The following is an 18,429-nucleotide window of genomic DNA, read 5'->3' as shown; positions in this document are numbered from 1 at the left end:
CTGAGCTGTGTGCGCAGATAATATGCATGCAAGAGGGATAGTTTTGTGAACTGCAAAAGTCCATAGCATGCTAGTGTTTTGGCAGATGCTTCATTTTTTGAGAGCAGCTTTCCCTGAAGATTTAGTGGTCTATGGTAGGAGTAGGTTATTAAATTGGGCCTCTGGTGCATATTTTTTATGCTTTTGCTTAATGGCCATGGCTTTGTTTTATTTCTATAGCTGTTTTCAGTATGCCACATTTTGGTGTGTTTACTAACTTGCGTTGTTAGAAAGGATGATAAAATGCATGTACTCCGAGAACAGTGTTAATTTTCTTTGTATTTGATTTCATATTAAATAAACATCTTAGGCAGTGCAACTTGTTAATTATCCCTTGTTTTCATATTTTTTCTTCTTCCTCCATACCTATGAACTGTTTAAGAATATATATTATATCTAGGGTTTTTGTTTGCACTGGTGGTGCACATCCGCACATACCTCAAGATTGGTGCTGCACATAACAAAATTCAACCTGCACATGGATGGAAAATATTCAAGGGAACATTGGTTAGCGGTGTGATTTTTTCACACCCATAACTGACACAACTAAGCTGGCAAAACTTTTAAGTGCAGACCGGGCAAGGGTCTGCATGTGGATTTCAGAGCACTTTAAACTATTACTTTTAACCCAAACATGTTGGTATCAGAGGGCAAAACTTCCAAGAGGAACTTCTGCAGAATGCAAGAAAAATGCACAGCACACATTGTCTGAAAGGTATCAGAGGTAGGGCTCAATCTCAAATTCATGAGTGTAGTTTAGGTTCAGTGGCCACAGCACATCCCCTTGAGCCAACCCTTTACCGTGACAGCAGATTGCGGGAAACCCTCTAGCAGTTAACAGGGACTTAGTCTTGCAGCACGTCTGCATTTCAGTGTCCGTGACTCACCAGTTTGGCTTGTGCTGCTCTGAAATTCCAAATTCTACAGGTATTGACTTTTTCAGTCCTAGTTTCCCAAAGCGGCAGTGGGTGCTATGTACTAACTGAGATAAATGCCAAGTGACTGAGATCTGTCAGGGAACAAGGAGAACAATAATAGTTTCAGCCCCAGCTGTGTGCAGTAAAATGTTAAAAGAGCAAGATGACTTTGTAAAAAGCTGCCTCTGGTGGCAGAGCTGTATCTCAGGGACCTCGTGATCAAACAGACCCATATTTGGACCAATAACCCTTCCCTGAATGCCCATAAATCCCAGAAAATATCAAGACAATTCGAATAAATGTGGCTTTTAGTGTAGTTAGAAAAATTGATCTTTAAACAGAAAATAATGCTTCCATCAACCTAGCTACTGCCACTCGGGGAGGTGGATGACCTATGCCAATGGGAGACCCCTTTCCATTGCTGTAGTAATGTCTACATCCCCGGTCCGTCCTATCCCTTACTGCGCTGAATCCCACCAGTCCATGCTCACCGGTCCCAGCCTTCCTACAACTTTCATTGTGTCTGCGTGTCTCTCTGTGGTTAAGGAGCAGGTCCAAGGTGACTTCCCCTCTGGCTGGAGCCTTAACTTTCTGGGGCATGGGGTTACTGTGTCTGTGTTTTGGGAGCCCCTTTGATGAGGAGCTGTGACTGGGGGGGTGGAGTGGGGTCACGCTGACATTGCTCACTCAGGGCAAACTGCAATAAATGGGGCAGACAATTCCCAAAACTGGTGGTTATTTCTAATAATGAGATTCACCGATTCAGCAACAAAACAGCTTCTACAATACCTTCCTGCTTACCCAGAATTCAGTAACACAGTTCCCTTGGAACAATGCAGCCTTGGGCTCCCACCCAGACAGCCAAGTTAAATATGATGAGGATTACTGAAAATCTTGTTCATCCTAAAAAGTTCTACCAATCCCAAAGGATCGGAGACATTACCCACCAGGTCAGTGAATAGTTCAGATCTTTCCCAAATCCACGCTTACTGCCAATTCTTATTAACTAAACTAAGATTTATGAAAAAGAAGAGAGAGAGAGTATTGGTTAAAAGACCATGATCCATGCAGATATGAGTTGAGTTCTTAGGTCAGTTTCATAGTAGAGATGGTGAGCGTCAAAGTTGTAAATAGTTCTTCCAGAATTAGTTCCATAGGTCACAGTCCAATGCCGAATATCGGGGTGACCCATACAGGAGCAGGGAACCTCAGCCTTGAGACTCAAACTTCCCCTGACGAAGCTTAAGCAGATCTGAGATAACAGGATCAGGGCCAAAAGTTCTTTTTATAGCTCTCTGGCAGCCTCTTGACAGCCGGCATTCCATTGTGGCTTGAAATAAACCCCCCTATTTCCTATGGATACACAGGTAACTAGTTGCATTCATCAGCATAAGGTAATTCTCCATTGAGCAGTTCATAGACCATTTACTACAAACTTAAAAGAGAAATATAGACGATGACATTATTACACCCAAGTTTCTTCTAAATGTTAATATTCCCTTTTGATCTCTGAATCAGTAGATATAGTGACAGACAGGAACCGTCTGTTTACCTGGCTAACATCTAACAAGTTATAAGTAAACACATAGAATTAGTATTACCTCTAATTCTCTCACAATACCGGTTTGCATTTCAGAACTCTCATCTATGGGACATGGCTATATTAACTATTTATAAGGAATAGCCCTAATTACTATTTACATACTTTTCTAGCATGTCTCTAAAGGTTGAATTTGGGACATTTAGCCTGCGAGCTGCTTGACCCTTTCTGTCTCAATGTCACGGGAGTGTCTGGCTGTGTGTGTTCCCAGCAGAGATGGGGATAGTTAAATCCCTCATACGCAGAGTGTCCTGCACCTTTGAGCACCTGGGGAGCTGCCCTCAGGATTTGACTACTTTAAAATGGGCTGGGCTTAAACCAATAGACTCTTCTTTGTGAGAAATGTCCCATGAACTCCCCTGATCTCCCTTGTTTTCTATCCACTCAGCAGGGTTTCCCTTTTCAAAACCTGACGTGATCTCCCAGCTGGAACGAGGGGAGGAGCCGTGGGTCCTGGATCTCCAGGGCTCTGAGGAAGGAGAGATCCTGAGAGCTGCCTGCACAGGTGAGGGATCATTAAACCAATTCAAAAATGCTCCGTGCCTGAAGGAAGGAGCTGGGACTCCCTAAAAAGGCCTTGGGAGCTCTCTGAGTTCAGGAGGATCCCCAGGAGGCCTTGTACCCTATGGGCAGCTATCGCTCCTGGCTTCCTACTCATCCTCACTGACACCTGGCAGCAGCTCCCTACCTGACGGATACAATTCTGCCTCCACATCCCCTCTTCTTGCCCCTGTGGAGAAAAGTTTAAGAGAATTCGCTACCAGGGTTTTTTTTTTCTGTCTCTCCAGCTCTAATTTTGCTTTGTTTCCCCGTTTTCTGCCCCTGTTTCTGAGGTTTCTCTCTCTGTCCCAGCAGGTGCTGGGATGGTGAGTGAGAACGAGGAGCTGAATCCTCAGCAGGAAGATGCTAAGCAAGTGGAAGCACACGGGGGATTATTGCAAGGATCCCAAGGGAATGTGTCCAGGTGTCGTGTGCAGGGAAAAGCCTGTGAGAGTCAGGACAGGCCAGAGAGGCAGCAGGGAAACCAGCCCAGGGAGAAAGTGGGCAAATCCATTAATTGTCAGGGGACTCACCAGAACTCCAAGGAAATCACAGCCCAGCAGAGAATACCCACAGAAGAGAGAAAAAACACATGCACTGAGTGTGGGAAACACTTCACTCTGAACTCCACCCTCGTTAGACATCAGCGGATCCACACGGGAGAGCGCCCCTACAAATGCTGTGAGTGTGGGAAACAGTTCAGTGAGAAATCAAACTTTGTTACACATCAGACAAGCCACACAAGAGAGAGACCCTATGAGTGCTGTGAGTGCAGGAAAAGCTTCACTCGGAGCTCTACCCTTATTAGACATCAAAGAATTCATACAGGAGACAGACCCTATGAGTGCTGTGAGTGCGGGAAAAGCTTCACTCGGAGCTCTACCCTTACTAGACATCAGAGGATCCACACAGGAGAGAGACCGTATGAATGCTGTGAGTGCGGGAAAAAGTTCACTCAGAGCTCAGTCCTTATTAATCATCAGAGAATGCACACAGGAGAGCGACCCTACACATGCTGTGAGTGCGGACAAATGTTCGCTCAGAGCTCAGCCCTATTTAAACATGAGAAGCTCCACACAGGAGAGCGCCCCTACGAATGCTCTGAGTGCGGGAAACAATTCATTGAGAAATCAAAATTTATCAAACATCAGACAAGCCACACGGGAGAGAGACCCTATGAATGTTGTGAGTGTGGGAAACAGTTCAGTGAGAAATCAAACCTTACTAAACATCAGACAAGCCACACAGACCGTAGACCCTATGAGTGCTGTGAGTGCGGGAAAAGCTTCACTCGGAGCTCATCCCTTATCAGACATCAGAGGATTCACACAGGAGAGAGACCGTATAAATGCTGTGAGTGTGGGAAAAGCTTCGCTTTCAAATCAGATGTTAATAAACATCAGAGGGTCCACACAGGAGAGCGCCCCTATGAATGCTGTGAGTGCGGGAGACAGTTCAGTCAGAAATCAAACCTTAGCGCACATCAGAGAGGCCACGCAGAGCAGAGTCCCTATGAGTGCTGTGAGTGTGGGAAAAAATTCACTCAGCGCTCAGGCCTTATTAATCACCAGAGAATCCACACGGGAGAGCGACCCTATACATGCTCTGAGTGGGGGAAACAGTTCAGTGAGAAATCAAACGTTATTAAACATCAGACAGGCCACACAGGAGAGAGACCCTATGAGTGCTGTGAGTGTGGGAAAAGGTTCACTCAGCGCTCAGGCCTTATTAATCACCAGAGAATCCACACAGGAGAGCGCCCCTATACATGCTCTGAGTGCGGGCAAACGTTCACTCAGAGCTCAGGCCTTATTAAACATCGGAGGATCCACACAGGAGAGAAACCCTATGAGTGCTGTGAGTGCGGGAAAAACTTCACTGAGAGTTCATCCCTTATTAGACATCAGGGGATCCACACGGGAGAGAGACCCTATGAATGCTTTGAGTGCGGGAAAAGCTTCACTTTTAAATCAGACCTTATTAATCATCAGAGAATGCACACGGGAGAGCGACCCTATGAGTGCTGTGAGTGCGGGAAAAAGTTCACTCAGAGCTCAAGTCTCATCAGTCATCAGAGGATCCACCCACGAGAGCAGCCTGTGAATGCGGGAAAAGTTTCATCCGGAGCTCACACCATAATAGACATCAGCAATGTCACAGGATAGAGACACACCATAAACACTTTGTGCAGGGCAGAGAAAAGATTGTTTTAAAGCCATTTGCTAATTCCCACACAGGGACTTTTTAGGGCTGTTTGCACCATTTGTGTCACCCTATTCTCTCAGCTCCCCCAGGTGAGTTGCCTGCTTTTCATTTTGCAGGTCGCCCTTCTCTGGAGTGAATCCTGTGGTCCTTTCTACCAACTCCTTTCTAATGTGAGTCATCATGGGAGTGTCTCTCTCCTGCCAGGAGTGTCCATCAGCCCCAGGGGTGGGAAATAGGAGTGACCTCAAGTAGCTAAACTGAGCAAAAATCGACCTGGGCTTTGCCTCCTCTAGGATTTTCCATGGAGTCGGCCTGCTGGAGGTAGCTACCCTAATGTAAACACCCTGCTAGATGTGCTGTGCTGACATAGCCCAGGCACAGGGGTTGGGGTTAGCTAGCACCTTCCCCTTTGACCTGTCCTAATCAACAACAATTTTCATACTCGAGACAAGCCCTGAGCATCACATTTATACTCTCACCGCACTAGCAGAGCGATTGTTAGAGTCACTAAATTCCCCCTTTGGTGACAGATTGTCTCATTCCCAGTTGTTCTCACGCTGGTCCAGGTTGTGCTGGGCAGCGGGTTGTTTGTTTTTTCCCCCATTTTCCTCATTTAAAATCTATTTCAATATAACAAAGAGGAGGAGCAGGAGTGGGACAAATGTATCATTTCAGCCTCTGCGACACCGGAAGGAAATGGGGTGAGTCGGCGGGATTACCTCCTTCCCCATCGCCGTCACTAGGCCCGCTCACTCCAGCAGCGCTGGCGTCTGTCTGAGCCACAATGGAGTTTATCCACCTCTGTTCTACCCCTCCACCTCCCACAAAGTCTCTGCACTTCATAGCAAATTGATCCTAAATCTGACTCGTTAGGGCTGGAGATGAAAGTGTCCCAGACCTGGATGGGGAATTTCCGTGGATCCCAAACACAGTGCAATCATTCCGAGTTTAAATCCCAGTTTCTGTCTATTGACAAAGCCACCTCTGGACATTTCCCTGCTGAGCTGGGATCGTTTGCACACGAGAAACTCGGCAGTTTTTCCTTATTACGACAATGCTAATTTTTGTTGTTGTCAATAACACGACTCCATAATAATGTGGAGCGAAGCCGGTTTGAATGGATCAGAGGAGAAAGTGACGGGGGAATCTGCTCTCCTGATTTTTGATTCATCCGATGGAACCTGCTCTGGAATTTAATTTTATATGAAATTGAACGTGACTTATACAGAGCTAGTTGAGTGGTGTTAAGGATAGTTTAGATTTAGTGAGCTGTGTTCTTCATTTTATTTGTTTTATACATTTCATTAAAATTAACAAAGAGCTAGCGAGTCATGTCTTTCAATAAGCTACATGGGTCAGAACTGTGGAGCATCTGGGTGGAGATCAGCCAGTCCAAGTCGGAGCCTTATCAGCTCCCTCTGTATTAACCCTTTGGTTCTCACATGAGAGCAGCTGTGGGGAGAGGGGGGTGGGAACCCATCTCAGCTCCCACTGCAACCTAGTGTCATGCGTCTGACGAAGTGGGCATTCACCCACGAAAGCTTATGCTCCAATACATGTTAGTCTTAAAGGTGCCACAGGACCCTCTGTTACTGCATCCTAGGGGGCTCAGGGCATCACAAGGGAAAATGAGCTCCCCTACGCAGGCTTTCAGGAATAGGGAGTTGGGAGGGGAGAGGTGGGCTGGGGCAGTGTCTGCCTCATGAGGGGTTGGTGGAATGGGGGTTTATCTGTAAGTACAAATGGATTGGTTGTGGATTTCTCTGCTTTCACTGTAATGGTCAGGGCCAGTCACCACTCCCGTCTGGCTTGCCCTGGCTTGGGGTTGTGTCTGCTCAGGCTCAGCTGAAGTTGGGGGTCTAGTTTGAAGGGTTGTACATGGAGGTGAAGAGATTGTGCCTTTCAGCCACTGTGGTGTTGGCAGAGTGAAGATGTTTGTGTTTTGAGGGAACATTGGGGAATGACTGAAAGAGGGCGGAGTTAAGGTTGTGTGGGCAACCTTAACTTTGAATTTCCTAGTTTTCAAACATGTGAGTTTTGTAGAAGCTGAGGTTCTGAAGGCAGACAACATTCCACTGGGTAACCTTAACTCTGCCCTTTAATTACTCTTAGGGGAATTCTGTGCCAAAAAAATTAAAAACTCTGTGCACAATATTTTAAAATTCTGCATATTTTATTTGTCAAAATAACACAATATAATCACTCCAGTTTCAATTATTTTGGTAATTTATTTCAAAATACCTGTCAACAACACAGACAACAGCAAAAATGATTCCCCCAGGAGTGAAGAGTTAAAGAAATCCCTACAACAACCCAGTTCCAGTTGGGGGGTTTTGGAGGATAGTCATCGTGGATAGTTCTCTAAAGATGTCCACGCAGTGTGCAGAGGCGGTCAAAAAAGCAAACAGGATGTTAGGAATCATTAAAAAGGGGATAGAGAATAAGACTGAGAATATATTATTGCCCTTATATAAATCCATGGTTCGCCCACATCTCGAATACTGTGTACAGATGTGGTCTCCTCACCTCAAAAAAGATATTCTAGCACTAGAAAAGGTTCAGAAAAGAGCAACTAAAATGATTAAGGGTTTAGAGAGGGTCCCATATGAGGAAAGATTAAAGAGGCTAGGACTCTTCAGTTTGGAAAAGAGAAGACTAAGGGGGGACATGATAGAGGTATATAAAATCATGAGTGATGTTGAGAAAGTGGATAAGGAAAAGTTATTTACTTATTCCCATAATACAAGAACTAGGGGTCACCAAATGAAATTAATAGGCAGCAGGTTTAAAACAAATAAAAGGAAGTTCTTCTTCACGCAGCGCACAGTCAACTTGTGGAACTCCTTACCTGAGGAGGTTGTGAAGGCTAGGACTATAACAATGTTTAAAAGGGGACTGGATAAATTCATGGTGGCTAAGTCCATAAATGGCTATTAGCCAGGATGGGTAAGAATGGTGTCCCTAGCCTCTGTTCGTCAGAGGATGGAGATGGATGGCAGGAGAGAGATCACTTGATCATTGCCTGTTAGGTTCACTCCCTCTGGGGCACCTGGCATTGGCCACTGTCGGTAGACAGATACTGGGCTAGATGGACCTTTGGTCTGACCCAGTACGGCCTTTCTTATGTTCTTATGAGGGGGATGTGTCGGGCCCCCAGATCCCAGATACCTGCACTCCCATCCCCCCAGAGCCCAGCTGTGGGATAGCCCCTGGCCCAGACACCAGCACCCGCTCCCTGCAGAGTCCAGCTGCAGGCCAGACACCAGCACCCCCCTCCCGGCAGAGCCTGGCCATGGAGCAGCTCCCGGCCCAAACACCAGCACCCCCAGAGTCTTTACTCTCCCCAACTTCTTTACTGCCCTGTCAGGGGACGTGGTGTGGTGCAGCCCTGCCCTTCCCCACTCTTTGCCAGAGCTGGCAGGGTCTCCCAGGCCCTACGAGCCGGGCTCTGCAGAGTCCAGCGGCCCCTAGTGGTGGTCAGAAATTCTGTGGGGAAGACTGGGAATTCTGCAAAATTCTGCATGGCGCAGTGGCGCAGAATTCCCCCAGGAGTATTTAATTAATATAAAGAGGATAGGCCCTGGCTGCCAGCTAGATATTAGCCAGCTAGCAAAGCCAATTCCAGGCTTAAACTCTTCGAAAGAGAACAATGAAAATTCCCTTTGGCCAGGCATCCTTTAAACCTATCAAACCCCAAACGCAGCTTGGAAGGGGACATTAAACGCACAACAAACCTGCCTGTGTCTGAAGCAGGGACCTCCAGGCTGTTTTGGGGGCTCCTTTCCCCATAATCCACATACCATGTCCTACTGCCCAGTGCTGAGATTTTAACTTTACACCCTGAGGGCCTAATGGGCTGTTCCTTCATTCCAAAATTTTAGCAGCAGAATCATTGGGCAGAATAATGTGTCTCAGGAACCTTTTCCCTTTTCGGGAGAGAAGCTGTCTTTCTCTCAAACAGAGCCAAGCTGGGAAGCTTGGATCCCAACACAATTTGGCCAGAGTTCAGGGGGCTGGCTCGGGGGTTTCGCTTTGGGGCATGTCCTTCCTGTCTGCACTGGCAAAGGTGGGAAGAAACAAAGGAAAAAGATTCAAAGTAATTCTCCTGGGGGTGAGTTTTTGCCACCTCCCTCCTGGGTGTCTTTCTTAAAGGCAGAAGGACAAGAAAATCGCATGAATTCCCAGGAAGAAGTTAGCAGATTTCTTCCCCGTCCCAGGCCCCTTTTCTCTGCACAACCCTTTGCTGTGTGTTTAATTGCTTCCCATTGATCTGAATTTCTACTAATAACAAACCCTAGTTCTGCTCCCTCCAGAGTCTTGCTCTGGCTACACATCTCCTGTCAGTTTCAAAACCCAAGAAGAGCCAGGCAGGCCCCAGCCCCTCCTGCCCCCTCTCCCTGGGCAGCTCAGCTGGGCCCAGACCCCTCCCTCACCTGACATCACAAAGGGACTGTGGGATTCCCTGGCACCTGGGTAAGTAGACAGTGAACCCCACTCCAGGGGCCTGGCCTGAGCCTGCCAGCCCTTTGAGAGAGGAGCCACCCCCAGGTCCTGCATCTAAGGGGCACCGGCACCAGGGAGCTGTCAGGGGACCGAATGGCCTGTGTCTCTGGGGCTGGCTGAGGAAGGAGCAATGCAGAGGAATGACTGCAGAAGAGAGGCTGAGTGAGGAGTGTTTGTGCTCACTGCACATCCAGCACCGACCCATCGCGCGGCTGGTTCTTGGTGAGACAGCGGCCTTTTCCTCCAGCCCACAGAATCCCGCACAGAAAAGGCGCCAGGACATTTTTTGTGTCATTTCCTAGAGTTCCTATAGCACGGCCAGCTCCAACCATCCGCTGGCCGGAACTGCCATGCAGTGTTTTTAACACAACCTAGAGATCTGCTGCTGAGGAAGGAAGGGAGCTGGAGACATGGGTAAAGGGTTTCCCCTCCCTCCAGGGGCAGGGGAGGGAGAGTGGTCATCTGCCGGAGAGTCAGGACAATAATGTGACAGTGGCGGACAAGCTGCCCCTCCCAGCAGAGATGACTTGTACCTCCTGATACCGGAGGGGCAGGGCACGTGACAGCCCCATGTGTCGCCTCTGAACAGTGAACGAACCTGATTCCCGTATCATGAAAAGCCAAAAAGCTGTTTCTTTCTACGGGCGGCAACACTAGGAGAAAAGAGTTCCAATAATTGCTGCCCGGTTACCTATGAATTCTTTTATATTATAAAGAAAATTGTAACAAAATTAGTCTGAACTTGAGCTGCTTGTTATTAAAAGCTGGTTCCCCAATTCACTTCCAACTGCTCTGCGAGAAACACCCCCAGGTCCCTGCTCACCCCAGTAAGAGCAAAAAGAGACCCCACCTCCACCACTACTGGGCACTGCCCTTAGCTCCAGGCTGCTGTCGCAGGGGGGGGGACTGATTGTTTGGTGCTGAGGAGGGAGCCAGTAGAGACCTCTGGTGCTCTGTTCCGAGCATCTGCCCAGCCCAGGCTGTCCACTGGCCTCAGCTGCTGCCCCCTGCACGCTCTAGAGTCAAACATGCTGGGCCCCCTGGGGGACAGAGGCAGGAGCCTGGGTGGGGCTGGGAAGATGGGGGGAGTTCTCGTCGTTCTGCCAGAACTGGCCTGGCTCCCTTCTCAACAGACAAGTCAATTCCACCCCCTCCCCTGGAAAATCTGCCCGGAGCTAAGGGCAGCACTGGACGATTCCCTTTAGTTCCCACCAAGGCATGAGGGAACCCAGGGCGTTTCTAGAAGAACTTTTGGAACTGACCTGGGGAAACCAGCCTTTAATAACAGGCAGCTCAAGTTTAAACTAACTGGGTTTGATTTTTTTTACAATTAATTGTAGCATTAAAAAATCCTTCAATCCTAGTGACCCATAAAATTGCTTCAGCCTTGTAGTTTTCCAAGGGTAAAACTAAACATCTCTTCAAATACAAGGGAGTGGAGATCAGTCAGTGTTCAGAGGCCTTGGCTACACTTGGGACTTCCCAGAGCTGTATGTACTCCACCTCTCTGAGGGGAATAGCTTGCAGTGCTGCGAGCGAGCGTGCAGCACTGCAGGCTCTGATTACACTGGCGCTTTACAGCGCTGTACTCGCTGCGCTCGGGGGGGGGGGCGTTTTCACACCCCTGAGCGCAGCAAGTTGCAGCGCTGTACAGCGCCAGTGTAGCCAAGGCCAGAGTCATCCCACATAACATGTTGTGGTTCATGCTGGCCCCATCATGTGGCCATCGCCTTTCCCTCTTCGCCCTTAAAAGTGTTGGTATTTTACATAGAAACTTTCTTCCCTCAGGAGAGACCTGGGAACCAGGGCTGCCTGCCAGACAAACACCTTTAAGAGAGGGGTGCCTCCCAGTCAGAAAATCATCTCCCTCCTTCAGTTCAGTGACAGCCTGAATTGTTCCTTATCCCAGCAGAGCCGGAGGATTGAAAGCAGCAACATCAAACCCCTGTGTAGCTGGCAGGAATGAACACAAACACTCCCTTGTATCTGAAGAGAGGTTTAGTTTTACCCTTGGTAAACGACAAGACTAAAGGGAAAGGCAGTGGTGCCAGATACAAGGAATGAAACAGACCACAATCATAGTTATGCCCATAGTGACTGCAAAATCTTTTTATATACTTCTTATTATCATCAGTGTATTATTTTCTCTGGAGTCTAGACCTTAGAAACATAGACTCAGAGAAAATCAGGGTTGGAAGAGATCTCAGGAGGTATTTAGTCCAAGCCCCTGCTCAAAGCAGGACCAACCCCAACTAAATCATCCCAGCCAGGGCTTTGTCAAGCTGGGCCTTAAAAACCACCATCTCCCTAGGGAACCCAGTGCTTCATCACCCTCCTAGTGAAATAGTGTTTCCTAATACCCAATCTAGACCTTCCCCACTGCAACTTGACTATACCGTGACCAGGGCCATTCTTACCCATACGCAAACGACGCAGCTGTGTGGCCAGCCCGATCCCCCAGCCAGCTGAGCCAGCCACAAAAGCTGCCCCCAAAGCCCCCACTCCAGCTCCGCCCCCACCCCGCCTCTTCCCCAAAGCCCCCACCCCCACTCCACTCCTTCCCCTGAGCTGCATCCCAGGGGACTGCAGCAGGGGTCGGACGCACCCCGCACTCACCGGGTGGTGGGAAGTGGAGCGACCCAGACCCAGCCCACTCTGCGCCACCGGCTCCCAGCCATGCCGCCAGTGAATGCTGGGGGGCGGTCCCTCCCTGCCCCCCAAGTCCCAAGGCTGGGAGCCAGGGGAGCAGAGCAGAGCAGGCTGGGGCCGGGTCACTCCACTTCCCGCCGCTCCGTGAGTGTGGGGTCGGCCCGCCCTGAAATCACCGGGCGGCAGGAAGTGAAGCAACCCAGCCCAACCTGCTCTGGTCTGCCGGCTTGTGCTGGGGGGCAGTTTTCTCCCTACCCCCCAAGCCTGCTCGTGCCGCCCTGCGGGGGGAGGGGGTTGCATAGGGCACCAAAATGTCTAGGGACAGCCCTGACCGTGACCAACAATTTTGGATGTTGATAAAAATAATCGCCTACCCCTGGTTCAGACAATGGACTTGACACCCACTGGGGTGTCCCTACACAAGTACAAGTACTAACAACAATGGCTGCCCTTTAGCCATAGTTTTTAATCAGGGCAATACATTGATACAAACCTCTGTTAAATCATTTCTCAGCCTGAGCCCTTCACCCACATTCCTTAGGATAGGGGTGGGCAAACTACGGCCCACGGACCGGATCCAGCCCACCAGCCATTTTAATCTGGCCTACGAGCTCCCACTGGGGAGCGGGGCCTGGGGTTTGCCTCACTCCAGTGCTCCTGCCAGGAGCAGGGTCGGGGGCTCTCGGAAGCAGCGGGATGGACCCCTCCAGCTCCTACGTGTAGGGGTAGCCAGGGGACTCCGCTCTGCATGCTCCCCCCACCCTAAGCGCTGCCTCTGCAGCTCCCATTGGCAGATGGGGCAGTGTAGGAGCCAGAGATGGGACATGCCGCTGCTTCCGGGAACCGCTTGAGATAAGCACTGCTCAGAGCCTGCACCCCTGAGCCACCCCCCTGATCCTCCCCTTCTGCCCTCCAAACCTCTCGATCCCAGCCTGGAGCATCCTTCTGCACCCCAAATCCCTCATCCCTACCCCAGAGCCCGCACCCCCAGCCAGAGCCTGCACCCCTTCCCCCACCCCAATCCCCCTCCTGCCCTCCAAACCCCTCGATCCCAGCCCAGAGCACCGTCCTGAACCTCAAACCCTCATCCCCAGCCCCACCCCAGAGCCAGCACCCCCAGCTGGAGCGCTCAGCCCCACACACCTCGAACCCCTGCCCCAGCCCTGATCTCCCTCCTGCCCTCCAAACCCCTTGATCCCAGCCCGGAGCATCCTCCTGCACCTCAAACCACTCATCCCCAACCCCACCCCAGAGCCAGCACCCCCAGCTGGAGCCCTCACCCCCCTCCCACGCCCCAACCCTAATTTTGTGAGTATTTAAGGCCCGCCATACAGTTTCTATTCCCAGATGTGGCCCTCAGGCCAAAAAGATTGTCCACCCCTGCCTGAGGACATTGGGCCATGTGGATATTTCATTTCCCACCTCACTTTCACACAGAGACACAATTTCCTTTGCACAGATCCATGAACAGCAAAACCTCCCTGTGTCCCTTGTCTGAGCCAGGGCATTCAATTCGATTGAAACCTTCTCTCCTGCAATGGCAATGGTCAGACAGATGGGGCGTGACCACCTTCAGCCCTGACAGTGCCCCAGAGAAATCCTGACCCCGGCTCTTGGAATGATTTGCTGGAGATTTGAACAGGAAAGGGACTGTCTGAATTGTCAAAGTGGGGAATGAACAACAATCGACAGCAATGTGATTAACACAAACACAGTGTAATCACGCTCCAGCCAGAAGGGAAATGGGCAGGAATTCTTGCTGTTCAGCCACGGACACACTTACACTAATGCACAGCTGTGAGTGTGCTGGGGCAGTTGGTCTGAGCAATTTGAAGTGATAATTCAGTGAGAACAGGGTCATAGCAACATGAGACAGCTATACATTGAGTAGTTGTGGCTGAGTGGTTAAGGCAATGGACTACAAATCCATTAGGGGGTTTCTCCCCACAGGTTTGAATCCTGCTCCTGCCAGCTACGGAAGCACTTGTGTGTTGCTGTTGTCTTAGTGCCTGAACATCCACAGTGTAACTGGAGCCAGATCTGGTCTCACTCTTAAGTGCCTACACTTAAAGCGCTGCTGTGACATTGCTACAGCACTTTGTAGTAGACAGGGGTGGGGGAACTTTTTGGCTTGAGGGCCACATCTGGAAATAGAAATTGTGTGGCAGGCCATGAATGCTCACAAAATTGGGGTTGGGATGCAGGAGGGGGTGCGGGATCTGGGGTGGGGCTGAGAGGTTTGGGGTGCAGGAAGCTGCTCTGGGCTGGGATTGAGGGGTTTGGAGGGCGGGGGGGTGGATCAGGGCGGGGGGTGGGGCACAGGGAGAGGCTCAGGGGGTGCAGGCTCCAGGCAGTGCTTACCTCAAGTGACTCCTGGAAGCACCTGCATGTCCCTTCTCTGGCTCCTACGCACAGGTGCGGCCAGGTGGCTCTGCACACTACCCTGTCCTCAGGCACCGCTGCCACAGCTCCCATTGGCTGCAGGTCACAGCCAATGGGAGCTGCGGGGGCGGCGGCAGCATGCAGAGTGGTGCAGGGCAAGCCCCAGACCCTGCGGGAGCTCAAGGGCCAGATCTGGCCTGCAGGCTGTAGTTTGCCCACCCCTGCTGTAGAGGAAGGGGAACTAGGTGTCTTTTGAGCTGGAATTGTATTTTCCTCAGGGCAAGATGAATGGCAGAAACCATTTGCTTAAAGAAAACTGGTGCAGTAGGTGAGGCTTGAAGTCACAACCTCAGCATCACACCATGCAGCACTGCTCATTAAGCCACTGGAGCCCACATATATGCCTTTGTCTCATGGATAGATTTGGGGGGAGGGGTTGCACGAGTTACAAGAAATCCATGTTCAAGTCTGCAGGAAGAGAGAAACAGTAACATCCTTCTGTGATAAAACTGGTTCCTGCCACCAACTGTTGGTGGTTTGAGCTGGAACTTTTCAAGGGTGAGATTAAGGTGTCTTTTAAGAAGAGGAGGTGGAAGTGTCTCTTCCATTCCTGTCTAGCCCCACCTGTGTCCTGTGGTCCTTCAGCCTCTCTCCTGCCTGGCTGAGGAGATGCAGAGATGAGTCACCGAGAGGCTGTATCCAGTGCAGTGTGTGGGGGAGAGGGGTAGGGCTAGGGCTAGGGCTGGATTAGGCGCAAGGGAATAAGGTTGTGTGTGACAGTGTGGGGGGGAGGGTCTCTTAGGGTATAAGTGATGGAAAACACAGGGGAAGTGACAATGAGACCCCATGTCTCATCTTTCATTGAATCCAGCATTTTGTAACCTATCATCCTCACAGAGGTGTCCCACCTGCCTCAAATATAGAGTGTCCCTCTTAGACAGCGGAAGCAGATCACAAACTCATGCAGGAGCTATGGGCAGCTATCCTGTCAGTGCTTCACTCATCTGGAAAGTGTTTCACAAAACACAGCACTTCCCCTCTGTAAGAGAAACACCTGCCCCTCACCTCTCTCCCAGATTGCCACCTTTACTCTCCATGGGGTGGTTTGTCCTGGGGGATCTGGCTCTTTCTAGGAGGTTCATGGTAATTCTTAAAAAAGCATTTGGGGAGCAGGAGTCTTCCCCATGGAAATCTCTTCACTTCTTTCTCAGAGCCACTTTCTGAGCCCTGGCTTTAGGACAGTGGTTTCCCCAGGAATTGAAATTAGGGGGGGTGTTCGAATTTACAGGGCCGATGAGGGGTGAGACTGTGAGGGTGAAGGTGGGCTGTATGGCACCATAAAAACTGAAAAATGTTTCATTACCATTTTATTAGATTTAACTCATGTTTTAAAATCATCACACAAATTAAAGTTGGCTACTCAAGCCTTCTATGAAGCACTATGTCTACATCCTTCTTGGTTTCTTGTTATAATTTTGCACAACTCTGTTAATGAACTTCTTGAATGCATTGCGTTCATCTTCGGTGGCTTCTCGTATGTCCGGTACTTCCATTCCTTCAATTGATATGCTCATTAGTTCATTCACATGATCAGGCAGAAGGCGACTTCTTTCAGAACCCAAATTCTATTCAATGATGAAAAAGAACGCTCAACTGTAGCTGTTGTGACTGGGAGTAGCAAGAGATGAATTCCTACTTCTTTCATCCCAGGAAACAGAACACAAAGATTGGGTCGAGCCACTAGTGATGGTAAAAAAGAAGTTGAAGTCAAATCTTCATTCATTCGTCGTATGATATTCCACTCTGTGTTCAAATTCTCTATTCTGTCCTGATCACATGGCAGCCCCATTTCTGGTAGTGCCTCATTCCACTCAACTGTTGGTGTTTTATAGGACAGGGATCTGTAAAAGCCACGTAGAGGTTGAGTAGAATCTAGAAGTCGCTGTTGTAGATTTTTAAGAATCAAGTCTGTGTACTTTTTCAGTTCTCTTAACAAACACTTCTTGTCTTCTTCACTTAAGGATTCAATATAAATGCCTTCATTAGTCAACTTCTGGACTGAAGTCTTTGCTTCTTCCAGTACTTTTTCAATGGATAGCTCTCTGATTGATCCAAATGTAGCTTCTATTGCTGGACAATGATCTACTATTCTTTGTAGCAGATGCCTGGATGGCATTGTTTAATGACCCAAGGGGTTTCAACAGTGGACTTACGAGAGAGAGAATGGCAATAGTCTTCTCTGAACGTACTAGCAAAAGTAATACACCAGCCTCACTACTTAGAATCATAGAATCATAGAATATCAGGGTTGGAAGGGACCTCAGGAGGTCATCTAGTCCAACCCCCTGCTCAAAGCAGGACCTAATCCCAACTAAATCATCCCAGCCAGGGCTTTGTCAAGCCTGACCTTAAAAACCTCTAAGGAAGGAGATTCCACCACCTCCCTAGGTAACCCATTCCAGTGCTTCACCACCCTCCTAGTGAAAAAGTTTTTCCTAATATCCAATCTAAACCTCCCCCACTGCAACTTGAGACCATTACTCCTTGTTCTGTCATCTGGTACCACTGAGGACAGTCTAGATCCATCCTCTTTGGAACCCCCTTTCAGGTAGTTGAAAGCACCTATCAAATCCCCCCTCATTCTTCTCTTCTGCAGACTAAACAATCCCAGTTCCCTCAGCCTTTCCGCATAAGTCATGTGCTCCAGCCCCGTAATCATTTTTGTTGCCCTCCGCTGGACTCTTTCCAATTTTTCCACATCCTTCTTGTAGTGTGGGGCCCAAAACTGGACACAGTACTCCAGGTGAGGCCTCACCACTGTCGAATAGAGGGGAACGATCACGTCCCTCGATCTGCTGGCAATGCCCCTACTTATACAGCCCAAAATGCTGTTAGCCTTCTTGGCAACAAGGGCACACTGTTGACTCATATCCAGCTTCTCGTCCACTGTAACCCCTAGGTCCTTTTCTGCAGAACTGCTGCCTAGCCACTCGGTCCCTAGTCTGTAACAGTGAATGGGATTCTTCCGTCCTAAGTGCAGGACTCTGCACTTGTCCTTGCTGAACCTCATGAGGTTTCTTTTGGCCCAATCCTCTAATTTGTCTAGGTCCTTCTGTATCCTATCCCTACCCTCCAGCGTATCTACCACTCGTCCCAGTTTAGTGTCATCTGCAAACTTGCTGACAGTGCAGTCCACGCCATCCTCCAGATCATTAATGAAGATATTGAACAAAACCGGCCCCAGGACCGACCCTTGGGGCACTCTCCTTGAAACGGGTTGCCAACTAGACATGGAGCCGTTGATCACTACCCGTTGAGCCCGACGATCTAGCCAGCTTTCTATCCACCTTATAGTCCATTCATCCAGCCCATACTTCTTTAACTTGGCGGCAAGAATACTGTGGGAGACTGTATCAAAAGCTTTGCTAAAGTCAAGGAATAACACATCCACTGCTTTCCCATCATCCACACACCCAGTTATCTCCTCATAGAAGGCAATTAGGTTAGTCAGGCATGACTTGCCCTTGGTGAATCCATGCTGACTGTTCCTGATCACTTTCCTCTCCTCTAAGTGCTTCAGAATTGATTCCTTGA

The 18,429-nt window shown here is 49.3% G+C and overlaps 1 protein-coding gene across 1 annotated transcript in view; it reads left to right on the top strand.

The window, feature by feature from the left end:
- The window catches only part of LOC135889509 (zinc finger protein 436-like), a 91,894-nt gene that overhangs the window by 15,981 nt on the left and 57,484 nt on the right, over positions 1-18,429 (top strand). Inside the window, exons 3-6 of the mRNA XM_065417377.1 lie at positions 2,945-3,061; positions 3,412-3,798; positions 4,177-4,326; positions 4,411-5,195. Of these exons, the coding sequence (XP_065273449.1) occupies positions 2,945-3,061; positions 3,412-3,798; positions 4,177-4,326; positions 4,411-5,195 (1,439 nt within the window). The remainder of the gene's footprint in view (positions 1-2,944; positions 3,062-3,411; positions 3,799-4,176; positions 4,327-4,410; positions 5,196-18,429) is intronic.

The sequence above is a fragment of the Emys orbicularis genome, chromosome 15 (assembly GCF_028017835.1).
Source record: "Emys orbicularis isolate rEmyOrb1 chromosome 15, rEmyOrb1.hap1, whole genome shotgun sequence".
In the NCBI taxonomy this organism is placed as follows: domain Eukaryota; kingdom Metazoa; phylum Chordata; order Testudines; family Emydidae; genus Emys; species Emys orbicularis.
Note: the sequence above shows the minus strand (reverse complement) of the source record. Positions and strands in the feature narration are given on the sequence as shown.